The sequence below is a fragment of the Staurois parvus genome, unplaced genomic scaffold (assembly GCF_062004578.1).
Source record: "Staurois parvus isolate SC_StPar_1 unplaced genomic scaffold, SC_StPar_1.0 ptg000697l, whole genome shotgun sequence".
NCBI lineage: Eukaryota > Metazoa > Chordata > Amphibia > Anura > Ranidae > Staurois > Staurois parvus.
In genome coordinates this window covers 1,151,645-1,173,351 of record NW_028318493.1, presented here as the reverse complement: position 1 = coordinate 1,173,351, position 21,707 = coordinate 1,151,645, and the positions used below count along the sequence as shown (strand labels likewise).

At 43.8% G+C, this 21,707-nt stretch overlaps 1 protein-coding gene across 2 annotated transcripts in view; it reads left to right on the top strand.

Annotated features, from left to right (window-relative positions):
* ATRNL1 (attractin like 1) overlaps positions 1-21,707 on the top strand; it is an 857,293-nt gene that overhangs the window by 426,296 nt on the left and 409,290 nt on the right. For both annotated transcript variants that reach the window (XM_089653036.1, XM_089653035.1), the window contains exon 20: positions 3,060-3,153. In XM_089653036.1, the coding sequence (XP_089509162.1) occupies positions 3,060-3,153 (94 nt within the window). The remainder of the gene's footprint in view (positions 1-3,059; positions 3,154-21,707) is intronic.

The window sequence follows — 21,707 nt, the reverse complement described above, 5'->3', positions numbered from 1 at the left end:
CCATTCATTTGAATAGACTCCTGTGTCCCATGACACGCAGGGAAGACGTCCCTGCACTTCTTTGGAAACCGCAGCCCGCATGGGAACCTCGGTTCCCAGTGCGGTTGCGATTTCCAGTGCGGGCGGCGTACCATTAGTATTAATGGCACCCACCCGCGGGTCCGCATTCTTCTGTGCGGGTGGTGCGGCTGCACGGATTTTTGTGCGGATCCGCAGCGGCACCACCTGCTTATATGTGAACCAAGCCTAAAGGGGCATTTTACCTAAAAGGTATGTGTGGAGGCAGTTGGGTGGAATCACCCGCTCTGTTCATGTATCTCTTTGGCACATTAGTTGTAATATCTTTTCCTGCCAGATATGAACACTCTGGCCACCACCCCGACAGAGTCTCACTCTTCCTGCTGTATTCTCTGCATAATGCCAGCAGAGCTAGGGACTCAAGTACAGATTTCTAAATAATAGAGCACCCATAGATGTGTGGGTGATGGAATTTGACACTGCAACATGGAAGCGTTGTTTGAAAGCTTGCAGCACAGTCTCTTTGAAGGATGTTTGACTCTATTACAAGTAATAATAATCTTCACTAAGACATTTGTGTTTTATCGATTGCTCATTTGTATCTTGTGGGTGTCATTGTATAAGCCATTAGTCATGTACATTTCCCAAGTGCTGATAGCCAGATGTTTAGTCCTGTCTCCCTGGAGTCCCACACTGCAATCTATTACAGGTAATATCTGGGCAATGTACAGACTTTATCTGTCTTCCCCCACCTGCATACTGGCACAGGTCTAAATACCACCAGCTGCCCAACCTATAGACTGGCATTATCCTCAGTACCTCTGGGGAGGGCTACAAACCAATGAATATCCATTGTATGATCACTCATGGCTTCTCCCTCCCACCCCGGTATGAGGCAGGGCACCGAAACCTTAGGGAATTATGGCCAATGGTTATGTAAATGCTTTCTTTTATTCATATACAGTGATCAAAGGGAACAGGAGGTATGAGGGTCCTACTCATTAATTTACATCCAATAGGGAATGGGAGGTGTGGGAACCCTACACATTTCAGCTTGCTTGGAATAGGGAACAGGAGGTGTGGGGGCCCTACTCATTATAGCTTGCATCTAATAGGAAACGAGAGGTGTGGGGGTCCTATTCTTTAGAACTTGCATCTAATAGGGAACTTAAGGTGTGGGGACCCTACTCTTTACAGCTTGCATCTAATAGGGAACGAGAGGTGTGGGGGCCCTATTCTTTACAGCTTACATCTAATAGGGAATAGTAGGTGTGGGGGCCCTACTCATTACAGTTTACGTCTAATAGGGAATGGGAGTTGTTGGGGCCCTACTCATTATAGCTTGCATCATATAGGGAATGGGAGGTGTGTGGGCTCTACTCATTACAGCTTTCATCTAATCGGAATGGAAGGTGTGGGAGCCCTACTCACATACATTGGATATACTCACAGTATTGAATACTCACATTGGATATGGAAGACGATGTATGAGTATTCTGGTCATTACAGCTTACATCTAATGGAGAACAGGCAGTATGACGGATCCTGCTTGTTACCGATTACATCTCATAGGGAAGAGAAGTTAAGAGGGTCTTGATCATTACAACTTACATATAATAAGGAATAGAAGGTAAGAGGGTCCTGCTTTTTACAGCTTACATCTCATAGGAAATAGGTATGAGGCTCCTAATCATTACCGCTTATATTTGATAGGGAACAGGATGTATGAGGGTCCTGACCATTACAACATACAGCTAATAGAAAACAGAAGCTATGGTGGTCCTGGTCATTAGAGTTCACATCTAATAGGAAACAGGAGGTATGATGGTCCTAATCATTACATCTAATAAGGAACTGGTGGTATGAGGGTCCTAATCATTACATCTAATAAGGAACTGGCGGTATGAGGGTCCTAATCATTACAGCTCACATCTAATAGTGAACAGGAGGTTTGAGGGTACTGACCATTGCAGCTTGCATTTATCATGGAAGAGGAGGAATGAGGGAGCTGATCATTACAGTTTACAGTCTAATGGGAGCAAGAGGTATGAAGGTCCTGCTCATTGAAGCTTACATCAAATGGTGAAAAGGAGGTATGAGGTCCTTACTTGTTATCACATCCATTTCATATGGAACTGGAGGTATGAGGGTCCTGCTTGTTACAGCATGCATCTAATAGGCAATAGTATTTAAGAGGGTCCTGATCATTACAGCTTACATCTAATAGGGAACAGGAAGGTCATACTAATGGTTAGCTAACAAAACTGACAGAAGCAGCGTTGTGTTTCATTCTCAAATTGAATTTACTTCTGTGAATAGTTCTGTAAAATTGCAATACAATCACATAAACTGAAGTTACAATATGTTAGTATACAGTATATGTCTCTCACAAATGCATACAATGAACACATTTCTTGCAAACAGCTACCTACAGGTCACATTGAATACATTTAAATGCGATCTAGCTATGTATGTGATTTTAACGAATACAATGAAAGAACTTACAGGCATATGTGTATCAAAGTTGTTCTTCTAGAAGCTGAAATGGCTGCAGTGAATTATGGGAAAACTTTATTCTTAACAAACATAAAACACTTCCTGTTGTGGGAACGGAATAATAAAAACAGGTACAGTTGCAGTGAACAACCAATAGATGGCTCCCTACTCAACACAATGACGATATGTGATATACAAAACAGGAAGTATCAAATCTCTGGTCACACCATCCCACTCTGTAGAATCATGGTGAGAGGATAGGCTGCCAGGTATTTTCTTGTATAACAATGTGCTGTGGTTTAATTGTTACAGTTGGATTTTCAGCTTTTCGTTACCAATTGTTGCTGTAAAACGAAATTACAAACATCTTGGCATCCCTCTGTTCTCCATTTATGGGGAACTACAAATTCAAGAATGTCTATAGTACTCTAGGTGTCACATGGGCTCTGGGTTTTCCATCTCTGTTCAAATCTTTGTCATAACATGAGAACTGTGTTTGGAAAGTATTTGCGCTCTGTGTCTCACGCCTGTCTTCTCCTCCACAGCCTGCGAGTGTAACGGACACGCCAATATCTGTGAAATGCAAACCGGAAAATGCCACTGCACCACCAAGGGGATTAAAGGAGACCACTGCCAGCTGTGAGTACTGTGCCGGGGCTTAACTCTGAATGTCTGGGAGATAGTGAGGGGTATTTATGACATGGTGTTTTTTTCTATATTAAGTATGTTTGGCATCCTGTCTCACTGTATACTGTTTTCTTAACCACTTCAGGTCTGGCTTAGGCATGAAAGCTTACAGTATATAGGGGACGAGCACTGTTGACCGCCGCCTTCCAGCCAGAAGGGCAGAGTAGACTGTTTCCATTTAAACAGCATTTCCCTTCTAGCATAGTATGCCAAAAAGAAAATAGTTTGTCATGTTTAGATTCCTCCACAAAATCAGTAAGTCCAAGTAGTAGTACTAAGGGGTCCATAGAAACAGACAGGTTGGCAAATGTGTTAATGGTATCCAACACTCCTGCCCAAAAAAGTACATAGTTTTGAGCAGGACCAAAACATGTGATCAAACATGCCCTCAGCCATGCCACAGTGGGGACAAGCCGTTGGGTCTGCCAGGATAAATTGCAGCTAGTTGCTGAGGGATATAGGATACTCTATGGATAAATTTCAGTTGGATTAATCTATCTCTGGCAGAGATCATGGTAGGGACAAAGTGCAGAAGGCAGTCCTCCCAGTCATCTTCCAAGAGAGAAGGGATGTCCACATGCCATTTATTATAAAGTGAGTCTATTTTGGGGGTGGTCAAGGGAGACAGTAAGGAGTAAATAGAGGACAAACATTTAGGTAGGTCTTCTGCTATTAACATGCCTTCTAGAGGATCGGTCTTAATGTTGGAGAGTGTTGGGAATTGAGCAGCAACTGCGTGCCGCAGTTGTAGAAAATGGAAAAACATCTGATTAGGCAGGTTGTAGATACGTTTAAGTTCATCAAAGGGTAAAAAGGCCCCCCCATGGCATTATATTTTGCAGTGTCTTTGTTATAGCTAGCCCAAATGACAGGATCCTGCGCAGTGAGCAGATGGGGGAAAGCCGGGTTGCCCCATAGCAGGGTATAGGGAGAGTAAGTGGTATTCATACCATACTGGACTCTGGCCTGTTTCCATACCCTCAGGGTCGTCCGCATAGGGATTGTAATTGCCCGGCTGAAAGCTGGCCCATTGTATACAAGGTTACTGAGCTCAGTGTAGGAGCCCAGCATGGCTGCCTCCAGGACCATCGCTGCGTTATCCCTAGGCTGAGAGAACCACCAACATACTGTAACCAAAACAGCCACACAGTAATACAGAAAGAAATTAGGCAATGCCAGACCTCCAGGATTAAGTGGTAAATACAGTACAGGGTTGATTGTGAGAGTCTAGGCGTCCCCCAAGCCAAAAGAAATGCAGAGGCAATACTGTCTATGCGATGCAAGATGGATCTCAAGGATAGGAAAAGGAGTCTATCTTAAGAAATAGAGAAATTAGGATAAGAAAGTCATTTTTAGAAGATTAACCCGGCCAAGGGTGCTAAGGGGTAAAGAGGTCCAGGCGGTACATTTGGTCTGCATGTGTCGCAAAAGAGGAAGCAAATATTTAAATCGTGTTACCGTCCTGAATGGGGCAAAGGGAACAGCAGGAAGGGTACACGGTGCAAGTTGAAAGAGTAGTAATTTCTCCCAATTTATGCAAACCCCAGAATAAAGCCCAAATTGATTAATAATATCAAGCACCATTGAATATCAAGCGCCGTTGAGAGAGATACATTGCAGTTCTCCAGATACAGCAGGGTGTCATATGCCCAAAGGGAGATACGGTCCTCCCAACCACCTACAGGCAATCGCCACACCATCTTAGAGGAACAGATTAGACAGGCCAATGCTGGCATATGATGAGCCCTCTCCACAACAAATAAGCCAGAGAAATTGGTGCGAGACAGCAAAGAGCAGAGCAAGGTCTCAATGAAGCGCGGAGTGTCGTCTCCTGAGCTTTCAGGTAGGCCAACGGTGCGCAGGTTATTGCGCCTACTATGATTCTCCGCATCCTCCGCCCTGGCCACCAGATATTTAACCTTGACCCGCAGTGTGTGTAATTCAATTGAATGGTCACAAGTTGTGTCCTACGCAGCGTTGACCCGTTGCTCCACCACCACCACATGACCCTCTATGTCTCTTCGTATCAGCCCAAGGTCGGTCTGCAGATGTTCGATTTTCTCAATAAGGGCCACCTGTCAGGTGATGTTAGCTGTCATAAGTGGTGTAAAGTCCGCAGGTGTTGGAGGCAGTGGAGGCTCAGGTGATTTTTTGCGTAGCCATGTCTGGGGCCACTTTAGGTCTCACCGACGTGGCAAACCTAGGGGATTGAGGGATGCTGGATTGCTTACCAGATGCCAGAGGCCTACCCTTGGGCATCCCAAGCGTCATCCGCTACAAGTGGGACTTGGAGCCATATGATAGGTGACCTCACTAAGTGGGCACAAGCCAGCCTGTACTCGGTCACAGTTGATCAGGGGTCAGGGCAGCAGTCAGAGGATATTTGCCCACCATTTGGGGCTCCTCTGGGTGTTCTCCACTGCAGGCCGGATGATAGGTGGAAAAGGCAGGCTGCATTCCTTAGATGGATCTGGAGGCTGTTGCGGCTGTTGAGGCTGATACAGGGAGCAAGATCCCTGGTATCAGGGCAATAAAGTCCACTGTGAAGTCCTCCCTGTCAGCATCCACAGTCAGTGAAGTAAGATTAGGATCTGAGGTGGTGTGGGCGACGGATGGAGGAGGATAGCAAGTAGGCCACAACTCTCGCGGGTGCTGAGGCCGTGGAAGTCCGGGACAGTGGCCAGGAGCTCATCCACTGCCATCCCCAGACAGCAGCCACATTGGACAAGGCAGAGGGGCAGGTTGGAGCGGTGTTATCCGACGGATGGTGCCGGATTCAGATGCAAGGGGCAGAGCTCTGTATTATGTGGCCGCTCCGATCAACATCTTGGATACGTCATGAAACACTTTACCCAAATTAATTTTATATATATATATATATATATATATATATATATATTTTTTTTTTTTAACAGCGCTTTTTCTTGGTGGTACTTAAGGTAGAACTTTACTCTTTCAATCAGCATTGACTATTTTTAATCCTTATGCTGCTAGCATTGTGACGATCGCGGCGTCAGACCCCAGCCCTTCTCACCAAACTCGTGACCGAAGGACTAGCCAATCTAAAACCGTGCTGTCACGTGCGTAACAATGCCACGCCCAGCTGCACCCTGCACAAAGATTTTCCAGCTAATGGACCACAATCTGTGTATCTGCAGCCTGGGAGCAATTGTTACTGGGTCAGGTTAATTACGCAATTAACCCTTCATACTGCCACCACCTCCTTTTTATACAGAGAAAGAGGAAACTCGGCAATATCGGCAATAACACTATGATGTTGAATAATTGTCTGTATACCACTGTCACCGCAGGCAGGGTATATAGAGGTTTAAACATGCACAGTAGCGCTCTTCAGAGACAGGGGTTCTTAGTTTGCATTAAAGAGCTTTAGAAACAGTTCAACACTCTCAGAAAGTAAGATTTATTACTAAAAGGTCAAAAGGGTGCAAACTTTTTTTTACCTATTTTTAGCCACTGAGGGCGGACTGTCTGCAGGGTCGGCTGCTGCCACAGAGTACGGGGGATCATGAATATTCAGCGGTGAGGAGGGCATGCATGGCTGCAGGGCTTTCCCTCTGTTTCTGGCATTGGATATCACTTTCTCTCGGTGTCTGTGGGTGGGCAATGTGGGCAGTGACTGCAGTGCTGGCACTTGGCTGCTTGTGGCTGGGTGTCTGGTGGGCGAGACCACTGGTTATTCTCCTTCATTCTAAACCGGCAGAGCTGGAAGAGGAGGGCTGGCTGCTGTGTTCAAACCTGTGATCACTGTGACTGATTCACAGCTATCACAAGACACAGAGCCACTCTGATAAAACTGCCATTCAAAACATTGTTTTTTAAAATAACTCCTTTGATCCTGCCATAAGTCTTTTGTTCGGACGCTTCCTGCAATGGGGTGACAAAAAAAAAGGCATTTGCTCAAGATTCACAGTGCACAGAGTAAAGCAATGCCATCCAGTTAAGGCTTACATCCCCTTTAAGTCTAGGTCTGTGCTAACAGATGAATGATCAAGGAGTGCTACTCCGACATTACCAGAAAATGAGGGCTCCTGCGCAGCATCCTTTAGTGAACACAGCCCTCGATTCATAGCGGCCAGGCGCAGCATGCCAGCGAAACACATTTTAATACATTTATTATGTCATTCTGCTTACATTGCGCTTATAATTTAATCTCGGAGCGCTCGTGTGTGATTTTCCTTTCGCCGCCTGCAAATATCTTGTTACAATATTATGACTGCTGACGAAACAAATGTCTTGTGAAACTGGAAGTGCCGGGAAGGCGGGAGAGATTGGCTTCCCTTTCCCCGGCTGCATTACTGAGACTCTCACACGTAGCAAAGGAGAGAGATTGGCGCATGGCGAGTGAGAATGCTATTAATGAGCCCCCGTCTGTCCCCGATTGCGAAGGGATGTATAATTAATATGATGAAATGACTTTTAACAATTTTTCTGGCTTAAGAATGCCACAGCGTGAAATGCGTGGGAGGAGAGAGAGAACAAAAAAATACGAAAACGCCACAATGAGTCTATTTAACTTTGGACAGGATGGAATAACATCCCCCCTGGCCATGAGCGTCGGAGTATTTGATTGGGAGGTAACATTACAGCAATTAGTAGTTCAGCCCATAATATGACTAACGGCTGACTTTTCAGAAGGTCACATTATGCGGACGATCATCGCACATTGGAGAACCTAGAAATTCTGTGCTGCCTTCACGCACAAAGAACCGTAGGGGACCCTGTGGCTACGTGAACCCCGGGGGGGCCCTCGTGACAGCTCTCATTTGCGTAGGTCACGAATCTTACGCAGGAGAACCTTGCTGCAAGAAATTAAAATTACCATCATTTGTCTGCACAGAAACATAGCAAATCCCACATAAAATCTTATTTATGCTTTGTGTAGAATGGTGGAGGTTCCTTTCCTTCTCACCATATTTTTCTGAGAATGATGGGTGGTAAGAACACCTTGTTCCTTGGCAAATCATTAAAGAATAAATAAATATATATATATATATATATATATATATATATATATATATAAAGATTTTCCTGATGAGACACACTACATGTAATACTTTGTTCCAGCTTATTAGGTGCCCTGTAACACTAGCTGTGATGTCAGACACGGCGCCCTCTCCCGCCTTGGTGCAGGTCGCCTGACACCACAGCTAGCATGGAAGATGGCTGCTTTGATAAGGTAGTACCTGTCTCTTGCTCCCAGCGCTTGCTCGAGGCAAGCTAAGAAACAGGGAAAGCAAAGGGATGAGAGTCTGACACACCCCCTTTCCTCTATATTTCTCTTTCTCGTGCGTGCAACAGAGAAGTGCTGTTTGCTTCAGATACGCACTCACCATCAAAGCAGCCGCCTTCCGCGCTAGCTGCTGCATTTGGCGACCTGCGTCAAGAGAGGGAGCATCCTGTCTGGCATTGCAGCTGGTGTTACAGGGCGCCTAGGGAGATGGGACAAAGTACTACATGAAGGGGTTGATTTAATAAAACTGGCGAGTGCAAAATCTGGTGCAGCTGTACATGGTAGCTAATCAGTTTCTCAATCTAGCTTGTCCAGTTAGGCTTTAACAAAAAACTGGAAGCTGATTGGTTTCTGTGCAGAGCTGCACCAGATTTTGCACTCTCCAGTGTTAGTAAATCAACCTTGTAATCTAGTCAAAATGGTGTCCTTTTATCATGCAGCGGTAAATGACCGCTGCTCAGTTCTCTGGCATTCTCAGAGGAGACAGTTCTCCTCTGAATGCCCTTTTATGAAGCGGTGTAGATCACTTCTCCGAATGAAGATAGAAGCGATCTACAAACGCTTTGAACGCTAGAAAACGGCTCCTGTCACTGTAATCTCATGAGATTACAGTAAGAGATCAGTCAAACACAGTTTACTAAGAAGAGGTAAATTACTGCTGCTTCGTTTGCGGTTTCCCTAATTCTCCACCTCTGGGCTGGAGAATCTGGAGGGAGAACACAGATCGCCAGTGAAGGGCTGACATTGCTCCATCATACACTGGCAGTCTGTGTGCTGAGATGATCAGCGGAGAACATGTTCTCCGATGATCATCTCTGTTTCCTAAACCACTAATGATCTGAGATCAGCAACGATCCTCAGGATCGCCGCTGATCTCAGTTTCATAAAAGGACACCTATGTGCGGGTAACACCTCCTTCTCTTCTTTTCCATGGAATAGGTTGAGTCCATTGCTGAGAGGTGTTCCGGTGTATTGCAGAACTCTTTGTTACAGTTGTCATCGTCATGCTGTAAGCTATCATCCTCACCTATCACAGATGGTCCTGGAATTAGGCCTGGATCAGGCTAGTCTAATCCATATTAGCTCCCCTGGAATTTCCCTTTCCCCATTCCCAGAATCCCTGTGGCTTTCTATGGAGTCTGTGTCACAGTGCCTAGGTGTGGCCAGGTTTCCTTACTATGTGCAATGCCTGGCCCCACCACTCCTCCAGTCTCCATCTCAAAGACAATGCTCCAGGTGATATAGAATACTAGCTGCTTTCAAGGCACTCCTATAGAGGTTCTATCAAGCTACATTTTCTATATGATATTTTTTTATTACCCCAGTGATTTTTCAACCTGCATGTATCACTGCCAGACAGCTCCAAGTCCCACATAACATTTACATGTGTTACAGCAAAATAGGAGTGCTAGACTAAAGATTGAGTTACTTCATCATAAAACAGAAAAAGGACAAGCTAACATCCTTCAGATATGCCTCGTTCATCAGTTCTTAGACTTGCAAGAATATGGATGGTTTTGGGCATGGATTGGTTAAATAGTATAAACATTAAAGTATATGTAAATACTCACCTTGTAAAACAACCCATTCAGTTTTAAATAGAAATTAAAGGCAAAACATTTGTGTAAAGATATACATTATAAACATTGTTCTTCCTCTGACCGCATTCCCTCTGTTCTCAGCTGCATAGGGTACTGGGGAGGAGAAACAACAGCACACTGATCTTCCAAGTGAATGGCTGTCCAGTGGAAGGGGAGTGTCAGGACAAGTTTGATCATTGGAGGAGTGCAGTCTGAGTTCCCAGCACAGCTAGAGATCTGATCAGGGTGTGTTGTCCTGCTTAATGTGATCAGTTTTTAATAGGAAAGCAGAAGGACCTGGCAGGACACCAGGGATTTTATACAAAGACAGCAGGATACTTTTGCATACAAGTACATGACAGAGCAGGCGCATATCAGGAATATGAAATGTTGGGTTTACATATTTTTTAAAGTCTCTGTATTGAGAGCAGGCTCCAGAAACTGTTTCCAGAAAAGGCTGATCTGCCTTGGCTGTAGCTATGCCCTTGCTTGTGGGGTGTCGGGGCACCTTGTCAACCACATGTACGCTCTCCTGACCATTGGTAGACTACAGTATGCCCATAGTGTTTCCTCCAGGACTGCTAGTGAGAGTTTACTGGTGGTGACAGGGGCCATCAGAATGGGTAATGGGATATGGTCTGATACCCTTGCCCCATGATGCCTTCAGGCGATGTGTGAAGATTTGTTGGGCATCACATGGAACAAATATTGCTGCTTATATCCAGCACTGACGTAGCTCCCTGTGCAGTAGATCTGCTTGTCTCCATGACCAGGTTCCTCTTCTGACCTCATAAATGGGGGTTTGTTCTTGTATTATTTTACATACAATTGCAAAAAAATATCAGGGGATAACCTTTAAAGTGCCACACATACTCCACTATTAGTATGTTATGGATCTTCCGACAGATCAGATGAACTGCTACTGGTGTGTCATTGAACTTTGATTGACAGACTGAGAAGTACTTTTCATCTGCCAAATATACTGTAAATAATTATAAGTGCAGACCAGGGGAACAAAGACAGAGCATGGGATTATTCATAATGGAGAAGTATGGGCTCTGCCTATGCTGATCGCCATCTGAAAATGCTATGTAATGGGCTGACACTGTTTTCAGTGCTATGTGCACTCCTTCAGTTTTTCATTGGGCTGCCTCATAGGTCTGGCAGATAGGCAGCCACCCAGCAAACTGCAGGAGCATGCGTGTGAGGCTGGAAAGGTTTCTGTTCATTACAAGGCAGAGGCTTTGCTTTTTTTTCAGCTTTCAACAGGAAATGTTGTTAATGGCAGGATCTCCAAATAGGAACCTTTGCATTAGATTCACTGTATACAGTGAGGCATGATGCCAAACATATTGAAATACAGATTTTGGGTTTACTTTAAACTTAGATTGAATGTGTCATCATGACTCACGATGAGTAAGGTCCAGCGAGGGGTCAAAGCTGATTTTTGATTGGCCAGATACAAGGAATAGCTACTCCAGTCCTCATGGACCCCCAACAGGTCATGTTTTCAGGATTTCCATTATTTTGCACAGGTGATTTGATCAGTTTCACTGCCTTAGTAATTACCACAGCTGTTTCATCTGAGGGAAATCCTGAAAACATGACCTGTTGGGGGTCCATGAGGACTGGAGTTGAGAAACACTGAGCTACACTGATCTCTAGATCTGAGCTGAGTTGAATCTTGAAACCTGTTTGTTATTCAATGATAAGTCCTCATGCACACTTGACATTTTTACAGCGGCTGTTTTTGGCTTTTGACATTTTTTTCTACATCTAGTAAACCCCCCAGCATGGTATCCTATGTGTTCATGCACACATAGGCTGTAATCAACGTTTTTTGGCTGGGACGTTTTTGGCTGGAAAAAAACTCAGGACTAGGGGGTTTCTAGAGGAGTTTTTTAGCTGTAAAAACACTCTAACGTTGAAAAAACACTGCAAAACGCGGTAAAATGGTAAACTGCGGCAAACCGGCGTTTTGGGACTTTTTTTCACCAAAATTTTTTTTTTTTTGTAAAAAAAAAATGCTAAAAAACGCAAATGCGGAAAAACGCGGGAACACGCAGCTGAACACTAATGCAAAAAAGCTGAAAACCCAAGTTTTTAACGTGACTTTGCACAGCTAACCTTACCAGCGTTGTCAAAACGTCCCGTGTGCATGAGGACTAAAGGGTTGCAACAGGCAGATGCCCTCTTACATGTGAATTTCTAGCAGCTCTGTCGGGCATTCTCATCTTTTGGTTGGAAGATCATAGCAAGAGAAAGTTTGGGGCAGTTTTAAATGAAAACTTTACCTGACCCCTAAGATGACAGAGGCGTGTGACACATTGGATGCAGAGAAAAAGAAATATCACATTATTCTCTTCACGGCTTTACTGAACAAATCCAAATATTTCCACTTTTTCTGCAGTGACAGATGCAGTTTATAGGAACAAGATGAATCAAGGGGTTCGACCGTCTAAGTGTAGATTTATTAAAAACAAGTGGTAAAAAAGTCAATTGCACTCCCCTGTAGTAAAATAAAAATGGGCACGTCATCCTGCTGTAGGGTTCACTGTTAAGTAATCCCAAGATTACTGCAGAATGCAGAGTTCACCAGGGAAGCAGCCAGGCTTTGCAGAGTAATGCCAGGAAGCGGCTGTGTAACATATGCAGAGCTATAGGAACTACTGAGCAACTTTGCATAAATTTTGGTGACTCTACAGAACGTCATGGGTTTTATGTGAAAATACAAACCAGTGTCCAACAAGTTTGTATCAGGAGTCCACAAACTATTGGCCATACAGGTGAATACCTGGCAAAAAAAGCATGATGGTTCAGGGCTTTATCCTAGTTTAGCCTTGGGACTGTGGTGCTGCAATTTCATTTTCCTAGGAAAGGGATTATGCAACCTAGATACACCACAAAGAAGAAGACGTTTTGCTCTGTCTGAGCTTATCTGCAACCTTCAGTGCAGGTGCAGCCCCTGACAATAATAATACAGGTAATAGGTGCTAACAACCAACTACTTTGTAATCATTTCTGTTCTATCAGCTTCCATGAAAAGTTTCTTTAATTGGTACCAAATGCGATAAGAGTCAAGAAGCAGCCGTTATGATCAGTGGAAAATGGCGCAGTCCAGCTTGCATTTTTGTACAGAATTGAACATTTTAATGAGCCTCCTATTGCCAAATGTTCTCCATGAGCTCATTTTCTTCAGGAATAAAAAAAAAAAGTGGAGCCTCTCTGGAGTCACATTACGTCACTGTTAACGCTCAGCTAAAAATAGGACACTTAATATTAGAACGCAAAAATCTTCAGGATTATAACCGGAGCCCATTATAAGGCAGCTGTTGGGAGGCGGCACATTGTATTCTGCAAAGGCTTCAAAATGTAAATTGGCTTCATAATTATAAGCCACCATCATTAGCTCCATCCGAGGTGAGCCGAGCAAGGTGTTTTTTAATCGAACAAAACTTTACCGAGGATATTTTCTGGACCTGGAACTTCTCCAATGTATAATTTTACATGGCTGTAATAATGTCCAATATTCAGTATTACCTCTATAATGTGTTTATGATATTCTCTCTAAGAAATCTGTTACAGCCTTAACGTTGAACTCTATCCTTCCCTTCAGTCTTGTACTGTTGTACTTCTCTCCTGTAGTTAAATTACTTTTAATGCACACTGTGAGCTTCTCACCGTATGCTTTACAAGCTGCAACAGTCAGATAGCGTCCACCTCATGTCCTGCTTGGAGGACATACTAATTCATCTAGCGTTTTCCTTCCCAGTCGTCCCGGGGCCCCATCCCTTTCATTCATTGGATTTCAGTTCTTTCAATCATGGAGGCTCAGCATCGCATGTGGGTGCATATATAGTCTGCTTAGGAACACCATCTCCTCCAGACTGACCCTCACCCATCATTTTGTGCCCCCCTGGCTTTAGTGTTCCAGTGGTTAATAACAGTACATTAAAGTTGAACTCCAGGTAAAGTAAATGTTAATATAGGACATATTACTGTATAGTGCAGTGTGTCACTAACATTAACAGTTTTTTTTTTTTTAGTCACTTCTAGAACATAGGTGAAAACGCTGTATATTCTGCAGTGAAATCACACAGCAGCGTTGTCACCCTCTGGACAGGGTAATCTTGGATAAACATGTAATCGACTTTAAGCATGTAAAAAATAAATTTAAACCAACGTGCCCAACCCGTGGCCCTTTGGTACTTGTGTGGCCCCCAGGGCCCAGCAGTCAGTAATGGAAGCACTGATTTGTAAAGGGACTGTAATGGAAGTGATCTGTCTCTTGCAACATGTTCCCAGTCTTTGTGTCTTGCAGCATGTTTCCAGTCTACATCCACATCTGTAGCATAGAAGCAATGTCGAAGGCTTCTGTTTTAGCACATCCACAGACAGTCTTTTTTGTAGCATATAGTGTACTGAACATTACATGCAGCCCTTTGATGACGTCAGAGGTCACAGTTGAGCCCCACCCATAACATAAACGAATGTCCTAGCAGTATCATGCAATTTGGTAGCAATACATGACTCTCTCCGGTACCTTGGCATCAGCCAGTAGTCTGTAACAAGAGAACAGCCTGTAGCAGCCTCCTGTTATATAGCAATAGTCTCTAGCAACCTAGTTTATGATGCTTGTAGCTCCACTCAAAGCTGAAGAGGAACCTCTTCCCTGGATCCACAAGGAAACTGGGTGTCGGCATGTCTGTGTACCAATCAAGAAAGTAACACATGCTTGAATAGAGGGGCCACCCCTCTCCTGGCCAGCCTGTGCTACAAGGGAATGAGAAGCGGCTTCAGCCTACATGTCTCTGCTAAACCAGGTCCTCTGATGTTTCACCACACCCCCTGGGGCTTAGTGGTTTTGCAGGGTAGGTAAGGTAAAACATGTTAGAGGGGTGTGATTTGTTGGAGGCTGAGGTTGCTCCTCACTCTATTGTTTCATGGGCTGGCCAGGAGAGTTGTGGTCCCTCTACACATGCAACAGTCTCTAGCAGTTGCTTGTTATCTGAGTCTTTCATAGCATTGCAGAAATTTAAACATGTCCCTTAGAACTCGTTAGTAGATCTCCTATAACCTAGTTATGACCTCTAGCTGTCTTTTGTAATCTCGCAGCAGTCTTCTCTAACGTGGCAGCTTTCTCTTACATGCTCTCTTGTAGCTTTGCAGCATTGTCCTGGCAGAAACTTGCAACAATCGACAGTCTCCAACAGTCTACAGCAGGGTTTCTCAACCAGGGTTCCTCCAGAGGTTGCTAGGGGTTCCTTGCGCAATGAGCAATGTTTTCCTCTCCATTGACACCACTGATCTTATTATCTATTTGTAAAGGGGTAATACTTCCTACTGACCACAAGTCTAAGGAGCATTCTTCCTACTGACCATCATACTTAAGGTATCATGATTTGTAGATATAGTCCCTTTTTAGTAGGGGCTCCCTGAGACCAGAAAGTTGTTTCAAGGGTTCCCCTGTACTGAAAATGTTCAAAAAGGCTGGTCTACAGTAATGCTAAAACCCTCAATATGTAATGGGGGGCTTGTAACATTGTAGCAGTACCAGAGGACTTTTGGGTATTGATATGAGTAGCATGCTCATTGGGCCAGACTGTGGGTACAAAGCAGTTGTCGGGTCATCAGTATGGGTTGCTTAAACCCTGCAGAGTTCTGTCACCCCCCAGAAGACGTTAATGTTGTAATTTCGTTCTAGGCAGGAGGTGAAGTAAGTGGAAATATCAAGACGAATTGAATTTATAAGGCGTTATAATCCAGACAAATATTATTTTTTCGTTGCAATTGGATTTGTGTCTTTGAAGGGGATGAAGCTAATTAGTGCTTAGCTCGGCTCACACACTAAAACCCATCAGCATAAAAGTGTCATCCTCTCCGTTTTGCAGGAATGCGACTATTAACATTTTATTTAGGAGCGTGTTAACGCCTCCTAAGCAGGTGTGTGTTTAACGTTCTCCTTAATAAAGAAGTGGCAAATTTATTCCACTCGCTCCTCGGTTTCTGAGCATTTTATTGCCCAGCGAGACAACATCAAGGGTCCTTTTATGGCCTCTCAGGCTGGAGATGTGAGCCTGTCGTGTGTCTGCGTGTAACCACCATTGCGTCCTGCTGATTAGCTGACTGACTGAGAGCTCAATAGACTTTCCTCTGTATTCCTATAGAAAAGAGAATTACAATGGCCATCACTAGCAAGCAGCAAAGAGTTCTGATCCCGTTGTACTTTAGCGAGCAGTTATAGTCACTAATGAGGAGCTAAAATCATCCATGGTGCCATCATGATCCATCGCTAACCTGCGCTGGCTTTAAACGTATACAGCAAAGTCATAATATGTATACAAAGTAGCTGTTTCCGAACATTCTAAATTGATTTTGTTTTTTAATCAGTTATTTCATCAGATTTACAACCAATTTATAAAACTGTCCTGAGCAACTAGATTAATTTCCACAAAGTAAAATTAACCAGCTCCCTGTATTTCAATAGTTTATGCCTTTGTTTTGTGCAGAGACTGAAGTAGATGAATCAGTGTTCTCTGTACTGCACTGCAGAATATGTCAGAGCTATATAAATGTATGATAATAATGTGTGACTACAGTAAGGCAATCCAGTGTAAGCTCCTCTGGTCCAGTGACTGATGTGATTGGCTCGATGTTCTTTGTACAGCACTATGGAATATGTCAGAGCTTTATAAATGTATAATAGTGTGACTGTAATAAGGCATTAGAGTGTAAGTTCCTCTGGTGCTGGGACTAATGTGATTATTATTATACAGTATTTATGTAGCGCCAATGGTTTGCTCAGCGCTGTACATTATAATGGGAGACAGAACACGAGACAGTACAGTAACAATACAATACACGAGGGGTTCGAGGGCCCTGCTCCTTGGAGCTTACAATCTAGGAGGGAGGGGATAGTGGTACAGGAGGAAATAGCTGTGGAGGATGGAGTGGTGGGAAGAGTGGAGGAGATCAGCAATTAGGTGAGGGTGGGGTAGGCTTCCCTGAAGAGATGGGTTTTTAGGGTGCGCCTAAAGGTGAGGAGGGAAGCTGACAGTCTGATGGATTGGGGTAGTGAGTTCCAGAGGATGGGGGAAGCCCTGGAGATGGGCATGGAAGACCAGAGACCAGGGAACTGGAGAGTAGGTCGTCTTGTGAGGAGCAGAGAGTGCGTTTTGGGTGGTAGATGGATATCAGGTTGGTGATGTAGTTTGGGGCAGTGTTATGAACAGCTTTGTACGTCAATGTTAATATTTTTAATTTTATGCGTTGGGCAATCGGAAGCCAGTGGAGGGATTGGCAGAGGGGGGTGGCGGATACGGAGCGGTTGGTAAGGTGGATGAGTCTGGCTGCAGAATTCAGGATAGACTGAAGCGGGGATAGCCTGTGTTGGGGTAGGCCGGCAAGGAGGGAGTTACAGTAGTCAAGTCGGGAGATAAGGGAGTGAATGAGTTGCTTTGTAGTTTCTGGAGTTAGGAACGTGCGTATTTTGGAGATGTTGCGGAGGTGGAGTCTGTATGAATTTGTCAGCGACTGGATCTGGGGACTGCCTGTTCTCTTTACAGTGACGCAAAATATGTCAGAGCTATATAAATGTATAATAATAGAATGTGACTATGGTGGGGTATTAGAGTGTAAGTTCCTCTGGTGCAGAGACTGATGTGAATGACCCAGTGTAAGTTTCTTTGGTGAGAGATTGAGATTGAAGTAGATGGATCAGTGTTCTCTGTACAGCACTATGGAATAAGTCAGATATATATATACATTTATAATAGTAATAGTGAGTGATTGTGGCGGGGACAGTAGAGTGTAAGCTCCTCTGGTACAGAGACTGATATGAATGGGTCAGTGTTTCAGTGTTTTCTGTACTGCACTGCGGAATATGTCAGAGCTATATAAATATATACAGTTGTGTCCAAAATTATTCAACCCCCAATGCTGTAAAGGGGTTTAGGGACTATAGTGTACATTTGGAATTGTATTCAGAATCAAATCCTACAAGGACGTTGTAACTACCCAAATGCAACTAAAATGACATCAATTGTTTATGTAATACAGTAGTAAATGGTTCTTATGTGGTTTCTTCATTGCCACAATTATTCAACCCCTTAAAGACTACCACTCTGAAGAACAGAGGTTCATACAGGTGCTTTCCATCAGGTATTGAAAACACCTGTGGATGTCACCGAGCAGCAATCAAGCATAATAAGCACCAATTAGGCAGCTTTAAAATGACTGTGATACTCAGCTCCTTCTAGACATTTACTGGTGTGGTTACAAACATGGTGAAGGCAAGAGAATGGTCCAGGAAGACAAGAGAAGAGGTGATTTCTCTTCACAGGAAGGGCAATGGCTATAAGAAGATTGCAAAGATGTTAAACATACCAAGAGACACCTTAGGAAGCATCATTCGCAAATTCAAGGCAAAGGGCACTGTTGAAACGCTACCTGGTCGTGGCAGAAAGAAGATGCTGACTTCGACTGCTGTGCGCTACCTGAAGCGTAGAGTGGAGAGAAGTCCCCGTGTGACTGCTGAGGAACTGAGAAAAGATTTGTCAGATGTGGGTACAGAAGTTTCAGCCCAGACAATAAGACGCACACTGCGTAATGAAGGCCTCCGTGCCAGAACTCCCAGGCGTACCCCCTTGCTGTCTCCAAAGAATAAGAAGAGTCGACTGCAGTATGCCAAAAGCCATGTGGACAAACCACAAAAGTTGTGGGATAGTGTTCTGTGGACTGATGAAACAAAATTAGAACTGTTTGGGCCCATGGATCAACGCTATGTTTGGAGGAGGAAGAACAAGGCCTATGATGAAAAGAACACCTTGCCTACTGTGAAGCATGGTGGAGGGTCAATCATGCTTTGGGGCTGTTTTGCTTCTGCAGGTACAGGGAAGCTTCAGCGTGTGCAAGGTACCATGAATTCTCTTCAGTACCAGGAGATATTGGATGGAAACGTGATGCAGTCCGTCACACACCTGAGGCTTGGGAGACGTTGGACCTTTCAACAGGACAATGATCCCAAGCATACCTCCAAGTCCACTAGAGCATGGTTGCAGAGGAAAGGCTGGAACATTTTGGAGTGGCCATCGCAGTCACCAGACTTAAATCCGATTGAGAACCTCTGGTGGGACTTAAAGAAAGCAGTTGCAGTGCGCAAGCCTAAGAATGTGACTGAACTGGAGGCCTTTGCCCATGAAGAATGGGCGAAGATACCCGTAGATCGCTGCAAGACACTTGTGTCAAGCTATGCTTCACGTTTAAAAGCTGTTATAACTGTAAAAGGATGCTGTACTAAGTACTAAGATTGAATGTCACTTGGGGGTTGAATAAAACTGATAATGCTGTGAGCACAGAAAAGACATTTGTGGTTATTTCATTATAACTGTTATGTTATATTTGTCTGACCTACAAGTGCCTCTTTAATGTAAATGTAAGCAAGATGACTGAATGATCAAAAGCAATGTCAAACTGGCCAAAACACTCAATTTCAGTGGGGGTTGAATAATTTTGGACACAACTGTATAATAATAATAGTGTGTGACTGTGGCGGGGACATTAGAGTGTAAGCTCCTGTGATTATAAGACTGACATGACTTGCTCAGTGTTCTTTGTACAGCACTGTGGAATATGTCAGAGCTATAAAACATTGGAAATGAATAATATATTCCAGATGTCCATTTTTCTCATTGGCTCGGACCTTGTGCTTTTGCTGTGCTTTCTCTTTGTATTTCTTACAGTAAATGTCAGTCTTCACTTTGAGAAAGATTGATACAGCAAAATATTACGACGCTGTTTAATCACGCCACCTTTATCTGGACTTTGCAGCAAGGGCTCGGTCTTCCTCCTCCAGCTGCACTCTCTCACTCTGCTGATATTCAGTCTCATTTGGCCTGATTGGGAAAGGCAATTAAAGATGTCTTAAATTACTCATCCGGAGTTGTGGGAAGTGTTTGTTTGTTATTTTGTTTCCTGCTGTTTTGCCATGTTTGAGCTGTAAGAGTTTGAAACCTTGACCTCTGACCCGAGGCTTGCTGACCCCTGACAGTGAAGGGGAATTCAGTAAGGTCAGTCCTCCTCTTGTGTTTAAAATTCACACTGCAGGCAATCCCATCAGCATCAAATCTGTCATACAAACTGGCCCTTGTCATGTCCGGGGATTCGGTATTCAAACAGGTGGTGCTAACAGAAATCTCATTGGACAAGCTTCCTTTTAAAGCAGAACTCCGTCTAAACACACAGCTGTTGTAACACTGATATACTCAGCGGACACTTTAATAGGTACACTCCAATCAGAAAATCAGGCAGCTGCAACTAAGTACATAAAGCATGCAGACATGGTCAAGAGGTTCAGTTGTTATTCTAATAAAAAAGATAATGATCTAAACAGCTTTAACCGTGGGGTGATTTTTTTTTTACAGGTATAACATTTATTAAGTTATGCACAGAATAAAAACAGAAGCACAGTCGGTAGAGTACGCAATTAACCCAATCCATTTGGGTCATAAAAAAGGAGCTGTAGAAAAAAAGCTACAACAGGTCATGGTACAATATATTCATGTAAACAGAGAGGGGAAGATGCAGGCACACAGTTATACAGAGAAAATAAAATCGGCTAGATTAACCCTGCAAATCCTGCAGGCAACCACACACTATACTGACCAGAATAGTGCACCAGCCAGGTAACGGCCACTGCAGACCTATCCCTTCCAAGTCACAAATTAGGTAGGGGAGAAATTGGCGCCATCCTGTCGAGAGATTTCTCAACCAGAGCGAATGAAATCAGGGGAGATTGAAGAGTTGTATTATTAGCTTGGTTTCTATTCAATATATAGCTCTAGAAAAAGCTCTCTATAGCAACTCGCAAGGTTGTTAGAGTTCAAGGAACAAGAAGGGGGAAGAGAGGGAAGGAGTGGGGAGGGGAGGTAAAAATAAAAGGGGGGGGGATAAACCTAGAAAACGAAAGATAAACAGGGGGCAAGATAGCAGAGGCAAAATCAATATACACCACTTATTTCAATCTTCAGATACACCTGAGGCATAAGCATCAATCCAATCTGACCATATTTTATCTTTAGCTTTTTGAGGCAATTTCTACCCTGATACTGTATGTGAGCTTATATGGGGTGATTTGTAATGGCAGATGTGGTGGTTGCTCGAGGGGAGCTGTATGGGGGGTGGATGTAGGTTTGCGTCACCTTCACAGTCCTATAAAAGTGATTGGGCAATTCTACAGGTGCTTGGATCATTTTTACTAGATAGAACGCCGGCTGAACAAAACGGTAACAGCTCGATACTGATGTGGCAGCCATGATCTTGACTAAACCCCTTCAGTTATCCTAGGTTATTATTATACAGGATTTATATAGCGCCAACAGTTTGTGCAGCTCTTTACTACATGAGGGCAGACAGTACAATTGCAATACAATTCAATACAGTAGGAAACAGGATCCTGCTCGTTAGAGATTACAATCTAAAAGATTGTAGGTTTATATACATGACATTTAGTTTTCGAAAAGTATTGTGTATTATAAACATTTGCATTTTTTTTTTATTCTTGTTTTCACAATGTTTAATCCTTTGTTGCATCTCAGAGCTGCAGATCTCCTGTAGACTCTTTGCAGCCACTTTCTGTCTACATGCACTACGGCAGTGTCTGTATGGCATTTACAGGG